This window comes from Miscanthus floridulus, chromosome 2 (genome assembly GCF_019320115.1).
Source record: "Miscanthus floridulus cultivar M001 chromosome 2, ASM1932011v1, whole genome shotgun sequence".
Taxonomy (NCBI): domain Eukaryota; kingdom Viridiplantae; phylum Streptophyta; class Magnoliopsida; order Poales; family Poaceae; genus Miscanthus; species Miscanthus floridulus.
In genome coordinates, this window is record NC_089581.1 from 109139873 (window position 1) to 109147919 (window position 8047).

The 8047-nt window shown below is 50.1% G+C and overlaps 1 protein-coding gene across 1 annotated transcript; it reads right to left on the bottom strand.

Annotated features, from left to right (window-relative positions):
• Positions 1–1700: 1700 nt before the first annotated feature.
• On the bottom strand, positions 1701–3860 carry LOC136539337 (uncharacterized). The gene has a single exon (XM_066531291.1). It carries the CDS (start codon positions 3472–3474, stop codon positions 1915–1917), a length of 1560 nt encoding a protein of 519 aa, XP_066387388.1. The 5' UTR covers positions 3475–3860; the 3' UTR covers positions 1701–1914.
• Between the last annotated feature and the right edge of the window lie 4187 nt (positions 3861–8047).

Sequence of the window (8047 nt, forward strand, 5' to 3'; positions counted from 1 at the left end):
GATAGCGTTTGGACAATGGATATAGGCACGTAAGTTACGCTGTGACTTGCTTGAGATAAGTCACCCAATCTGCGTCCCGCATTGTATATGTGGCCACTTGGTTTATCGTGATCGTCGATCCGGCAACCGACCCCACCAAAGATGTACTCCCTTCCGTGTGGTAGTAAATGTTTTTGGTTTTGGCATGTGAGAGGTAGTTTTTCTCGCAAAGAAAAGGTGAGGGGTAATTTTGGTATCGAAATATCTTCTTTCTCAAATTATTTTCTACTTCCTTTCTTTGCAACATACAACATCGATAAAAGTGAAGCAAAGCAAGAAAGCCATCGGCGCTCGCTGCGCTCCACAACACTTGTGCACATGTACTACATTCCAATGGCTGCAACAGTGAAGACCTCCATAAGCTCCCTTCCCTTCGCCAGCAAAGCAATGACGAGCGTGCCAGCACTGCGGCACCTTCGGACCTTCCTGGTACGGCACGAAGTCTGCTCTCACGCCAAGCCGGCGCAGCTTGGTCGTGAGTGCCCAGAGCGAGGACGTTGAGCTTGAGCCAATCAAGGAGACGACAACAGCCACCACCTCATCCCCATCCTCTTCTCCGACCACCACAGCAGCACCACCGACCACCGTGAAGCCAGAGCCCAAGGCGAAGCCGACAAGCCCCGGGGTGTGGGATGCTCTGGAGTTTAGTAGTTGTGCTCCCGAGCACATCAATGGCCTTTCTCGCCATGCCATGGTAGGCTTCGTGTACATACTCGCCGTCGAGGCATCTCGTGGCAGGTGCCTCCTCCTCGCAGGCGAGTAATGGGTGTGGGCTGGTGTGGTGTGCAGCTACGGCCGTCGTGATGTCCGTGACGTCGCTAGTGCCGCTACTCAAAGCAGGAGAGCGCCGACGCCAAGTGCTGCCAAGCTCTGGTGCCGCTGTCGTGTATTGCCCTTGCACTTTTGAATGACAGGAGCAACAAACCCTGTAACCATATTAACCCTTGACCTTGTGCTTTTTTTTGGCACGAATCGTAACGCCGGGAATGTTCCTACGGCCAAGATAGGCCGGTGGCCACAGATACATGTGGAAAATCCACTCTCTAGTTCGGCGGGGTGGCTAGTTAGACACCAATTCACGCATTGCGTTTATTACACCGATTTGAGACGGTTATATTAAAGCATCTCTAGGAGTTTTTCAATATCTCCCTTTATCCCATAAAACTATCAAATTGAGGACAACTATGTTTTTTCTTGCTCCACCGGTTCTCCAATACCTCTCACTTTTTTTTTTGTTGGTCACTAATATTTTTCACGGCTCCTCTCAAATAAAAGAAGAGATACAACTCTCCCAGTACCATAGGGACCACTCTAATTATCATTTTTCAGCCATCTTTTCTCTTAGGTCACTCTCAATGTGGGTTTCAGGAGAGTTTCACATGCGTTAAATAAGCTCATGTGATAGTATTGATGAACAAATATAAAATAAAAGTTTTATGGGATGAAATAAGTTTCATGAAACTTGTCTGCAATGTTTTCAACACATACGAGTCTTGGAAACAGTGACATAAAATCCCCGTTGAGGCCTTAAACTCTTGTGAGACCCACCTTACATACGTATGGTATTGAAGGGGATATATATCATGGTACTGCTGCAATAGCTCTCCAAAAATTGATAAAAATAATATTAGAGAGAAATTATTGGGAACTGCTAGAGAGGTCTTGTAAACGACCAAGACATTGATCGCAGAAGTCGATCGATCTCTCTTAGCCGAAAAATGCAATTACAGCTTGCATGAAAATACACTCGCATTCATCACCTACATGAATGCTTACAAGTGGTTCTTGGCAACTATCATATGCAGCATCTCTGGCTTGTGGGCACCAACTACTTTACTTAAAAACTACAGTAAAACATAACAGCCGGCCGGCGGGCTACTTGCCGTGGTGCTTGACGCCGCGCGGCCCCGCGGACTTCTTTATGGACTCGATTCTCTGCCGCCTGATCTGTTCCCTGAACCTGGCGATGAACTCCTCTGCCTTCTTGTCCACCTCGTTCTCGTCCACCTCCGGCGTGGACTCCCTCGTCGAGTACCCGCCGCCGCCGACGTCGTGGTCACCATCATCGTCGCTGCTCTCGGTCTCATCCGAGGAGACTGCCACACCGCCCAGGATAGGGTCGCTCCCTGATTTCTCGTACTGGAACCTGGGAATGGATTGATAAGCTCTGTAGCCGTACGGCTCCTCTGATCCGTGCACGTCTAGCGCGTCACGACCATCACCGGCGTCGTCAGGCAGTTCTTGGCTTTGGTCTTGAAAAGCTGCTGGCTCCCTTGCCCTGAACGTTCTCACTGACTTGCCAACCGAAACTGACGAGGAGGAGCCGCCGTCAAAAGAGCTTCTTGGCTTCGCTGGCGAGGAGTTGCTGCTGTTGTACGTCGAGATGCTGACGCTGCTCGTCTTCGGCGAGTAGTGATCTTCTCCTCGGCCTCTCATGCTGTGGTCCTGCAGCTCCTCCTTAAAGCTTTTAGCTGCCGCCGACCGGCGCTCGGTCGCCGGGTGGTAACCGTGGACGAGGAACGGAGGAGGAGGCGGAGGCGGCGCCGGCGGTGAGGAGGAGATGGAAGATGACCTGTACGGCCTCCTCCGCTTGGCCTTGGCGTAGTACTCCTCCTCGCTGGCCTTGGTCAGCGTCTCCCTGGACAAGGACGACGTCGGGGACAGCCTCTTGGGGGACGGCGACGGGCTCGGCGACGCGGGTCGGCGCGCGTCGAGCCTCCCGGACCGCGACCGCCACGGGATCGGCGAAGGGAGCACGGTCTCGTCGCGGGCGCAGCCGGCCGCCGAGTCCCGAGAGCTCCGACGCGGCCGCGCGCGCGGCGTCTCGACATCCCCCGCGGTGGCGTCCTGTGCCGGCTGCGGCTTCAGCGTCCGGACGGGCAGCGACAGCGGCGGCTGCGCGTCCGCGGCCTGCCCGATCCGAACCCCGCCGCCTCCAGTGGATACGACGACGACGGGCTCCACGGGCCGGTGCAGCGCGCGCCACGAGCTTGCCCTGCCACCCCCGCCGCCGCCGCCGACACCGGGAGGGCTGTCCGGCACCAGCACGTCGCCGCCGTCGTCGTCGTCATTGAACGGCGCGACCGAGTCCCTGAACATCCGCCACGCGTACCTCGCGTCCGCCTTGGCAGGTTCCGGCCCCGCGGCAGCAGCGTCCTTCTCTCCTGCGGCTGCAGCGGCGGCGGCAGCCCCGGGGCCTCCATCATCGTCGGCGCTGTTCTTGCGGCTGAAGAGGCCGTACGAGACGGCGATGCCAACGAACAGCAGGTGCAGCAGCTCCCACGCCTTGGCGAGGAACGCCTGGCCGGCTCCCCCGGCCCCGACGTCGGGCGCCTGCGCGGGGAGCAGCGGCAGCAGCGCGACGCAGAGCGCGAGCACGGCCGCCCTGAACGGGAAGCTCTGCAGCACGGAGGCGGCCTGCTGCTGCGCTGCCATCGATCAATCTAGAAGGGAAAAGGGGAAGGCAGGAGAGGCGCCCAACGTGACGCGCCGCCTCTTTTAAGCTTTTCGCTTTGCCGCCGCGATCGCTGCTTTCCGCTCGTCGTAGTGGTGGGGGTGCGTGCAGCGGTCGATGCTCTGTTCCCTCAGCACCAAATAAAATTTGGGCTCTGCCTCGGTTTTATTTGCGGTGTATCAATTCCTCTCGGCCCGCTCTCTTTTGGTTCTCACCCCCACCCACGGATGCTGCTGTCACGGTGTCACCGTGTGGATCGCGGACTGGGTGATCCGTCGAGGTGGTCGTGGTATCTTTTGTGCTTGTTCCGTTCAGTTGGCGGTTTGAGACGGCGAGAGGCGACTAGTAGGGAGGAGAATTGCTTAGCGGGGAAGGGAGGAATTTGAAGCCGGAGGGAAAGGAGGCGTTGATGTAGATAATATAGACTCCGGTCGAGGTAGGATGGAGCTGCATGCATGCGATGCGATGCGTGGATGTCAAGCGTGATGGTGAACCTCATGTTGTCGTCTTGTGATGCCACGAGAATCTATCCCCACTTCCATTGAGACTTGTTTTACGCGAACGATCGAATCACTGCTCTGAGACGGTAAACTGATAGATGGAATGACTCAGTGCTTACCCAAGACCAGCTCCATGCATGACCTGTTGATGATGAATCTCTGACGACGCACGCTTTGCACAGCCTGAGAGTAGATTTGGATAAATGATTGATCAAGTGGCAAAGTTCACGCAAGTCATTTCTACCATTGCAGTCGCAATTCAAAGCATGTGTTATTGTGTTAGTTTTCTGCTGCACTCATGCCTTTCTTCGTCCACATACTATCTCTCTCTCTCACCCGCCCTCCCACGGTTACTGCCCACCCGACTAGAGCGCATCTCTATCGTCACCACTTGCGACCCCGTCACCTATAATAGTCGCGCTCTTCTTCAACTCTTGTCCGAGTGACCTTGCCTCACAATGATGGTACTTGCCACCGTCACCACTATAGTCGCTAGTCAAACTTTCTTCTTAGGCCTTCATGAGCGCTCGTATTGCCCCAACCTCCATGTCGACATTTTGTTTAGTGTAAAGTGTCTTTGATGTAAAGCAAGAGACTCTAAGAGACAAATGAGAGTGGAAACTCTTTTTCATTCATTGATACATGATTGTACATATATATACATGTGAAAGGACACTTTTGAAGGGGTGCCTTCTAAGAGAGCGGTTGATCACTAATAAAGTGATTCACAACACTCCCCTTGATCAATAGCGTCATCCATCACTTAGATCAATGTATTGGATAATTTCTCCAAAAACCCTGTGGGAAAAATAAGGAAAAATATGTGTGGATATGCCATTAAAACTCCTTAAAAACTCAATGGAAAAAATAAGGAGAAAATGATATGTCATATGCTGATTATTGTCTCATTGTAAACTAATATGGGAAACCTAGGAAGGAAAATCCATAACCAAGTTTAGAGAACATTATAAATATGATCTGAGGATCATAATTGTAATTATATGTCTTTAATACCTTCTCAAAAACCCCTATGGGGAAAACAGAAGATATGACATGTATATGTCTAAGATACCTCCATATAAAAACCCCGGTGGGGAAAATAAGAGATATGACATATAAACTTGTATTGATATTGCCTCATTAAAAACCTTCTATGAGAAACCTATGTGAAGAAAAACTCATAGAGGAAAAAAGTACAATATGATGTTTTGAACATGTTATATAGTTTCAAGAGGAGTCTGAACCTTGCAACTCTCAAAGTCATTGCGTACCAATCTTAATAACACATTGTGAAATGTGGAAATTGGTAGGGACTTTGTGAATAAATCTCGTGGAGTTATCACTTGATTTATTTTGCAAGGTGTTTATCTCCTCACTTTCGTGAGAATAACACATTTATATAAGGCAATATAGTGATATTGCTCATATATAACATGTTTACATCCAAGCAACACAAGTTGCATTATCTTTGAAGATAATGGCTAGTGATTCGATGGAATCAAAAGTGACCATTCAATGAAGTCATACATGTTAATGTAATACTTCAGAATGAGGAGTGGAAGTAGCCATTAGAGTCAAGTTTGATGACTCCCATGAGAACTTTACCACTATAACATCAGTATTTGATCTGACTTTATGAGGATTAAATAGCTGGTATCTCTTTATCCAACTATGATCATATCTTAATTCATATAATAATAAATTAAGATCCTTTGTGTCATATAGATATCTATGGATATCCTCTTTGACTCCCACCTTTCGGTGTTATAGAAGTTGCACTATGAAAGCATCTAGGCCCCTAGTTGGGTTTCGGTGATTAATGACGACACGAGATTACCATGACTAACGTGTGTTTTGTAGAGGCAATTTGAGTTAGGTTATGGTAATGGCAATTGATTGGGGGCAATCATGGTTGTCATGCCCCTATCAATGGAAATTGTTTCGGTTTTCAAAGGATGGATGATAAGGTTAAGGACGAACTAGTTCTAAGTGTCGTTTGGTATTAAAGAGACACTTATAATAGTTTAGGATCTTGTTTTTCCTTTGGTCATCCTATTAAGGGGGGTATGGTCATCCTTTGGTACTGACCGGACGCTAAGGGAAAGTGGACCGGACGCTGGGTGCTCGCGTCCGGTCAACTCTAGAGAGGTTTTAGAGAGGGAATTTCTTGACCGGATGCGCCCGGTCAGTGCTGATCGGACACTGGTCAGGATCTGGTAACTGACCGGACACTAAACAGTGAAGTGACTGGACTCTGGATGCCAGCGTTCGGTCAACATCAGTAAGGTTTGAAGGGTCGAGATGGCGGACTAGAGAGGGGGGGTGAATAGTCTTTTCTAAAATTAATCACGTTGGCTAACCGAAATAAGTGCGGAATAAAAACTATTGGTCTAGCCAAGACAACACCCCTCTATATATGTTCTCTAGCACCTTCCAAAGATACTAATTATGCAACTAAGGTGCCGGGCTAGCTAGAGCTCTCCTAAACAATTCTAGGAGCAAGATTACACAAACCTATGCCACTAGTACTTTAAGCAACAAGGGAGCTCCTACACATGCTAGTAAGCAAAAGCACAAAACTAACTAAGCTCACTAGCAATGCTCAATAACAAGGCAACCAATGCCTAATTAGAGAGCGCAAATACTTAGCTACACAAACTAAGCAATGTGACTAACAAGGTTACTAAAACCAAATTAGCCACGCAAGGGAGCTACTTCTATGCTACACAAGCAAGAAGGTAATTAGCAAGCTACACAAGCTATCTAATTACAAGAGCAACTACACAAGCTCAATATGTATAAAAGTAATTGCAAGCTTGTGTAATGGGGATGCAAACCAACGGGAAGAACAAGGTTGACACGATGATTTTTCTCTCGAGGTTCACGTGTTTGCCAACACGCTAGTCCCCGTTGTGTCGACCGCTCACTTGGTGGTTCAGCGACTAATTAGCATCACCCACTAAGCCCGCACGCCGGGCACCATAAGAACCTACCCCTTGAGTGAGGGTAGCTCAATGACACGCTTTACTAGAGTTGCTCTTCACGGCTCCCGCAGGGCGAGCACAATGCCCCTCACAAGCACTTCTCCAGAGCGCCGCACAAGCTTCTTGCGCGCTTCGACGGAGACCACCACCAAGCCGTCTAGGAGGTGGCAACCTCCAAAAGTAACAAGCACCACCGGCTTGCAACTCAATCACCTAGTGCCACTCGATGCAACCTCATGATTCAATCGCACTAGAATCGCTCACTCACACAATCGAATGATCACTATCAAGTATGTGTGAGATGGAGGGCTCCTAAGCACTCTCAAGCATGGACACAAAGTCCCCCAAGGTGCTCCACTGCCAGCCATGGCCAAAGGCCACTTCTATTTATAGCCCCAAGGGCTAAACTAGCCGTTACCCCTTCACTGGGCAAAAATCGGGCCGACCGGACGCTCCGGTCGTGTTGACCGGACGCTGGACCTCAGCGTCTGGTCACCCGAAGACGGCCACGTGTCCCAATTCCAACGGTCACTTGACCTGACCGGACGCAGCAGCTTCAACTGATCGGACGCTGAACCCCCAGTGTCCGGTTGTTTCTAGTAAGGTACCGACCTCGACCGGACGCGTCCGGTCACACTTGATCGGACGCAGCTCAGCGTCCGGTCACACTCTAGCTTCTGCGTCACCGTACATCAGCCTGACCGGATGCACCCTGCCAGCGTCTGGTGCTTTCAGATCCAGCATCCCGTCAGTTGACCGACGCTAGTGTCTTCACGATCAACTTGTTTTCACTTCTAACTTCTTCACCCTTGCTCCAATGTGCTAACCACAAGAATTTGCATCCGACGCAATAGAAAATAGGCATTCCATTTTCTCAACCCTGCAAACACCACCTCCTTTGTAGATGTGCCAACACCACCAAGTGTACACCACCATGTGTATGTGTGTTAGCTTTTCACAAACATTTCCCAAAGGATGTTAGCCACTCAACTTGCCATGCCACTCGATCCTAGCGACAATGCAAAGTTAGATCACTCGAGTGGCACTAGATGACCGATATGCAAACAAGT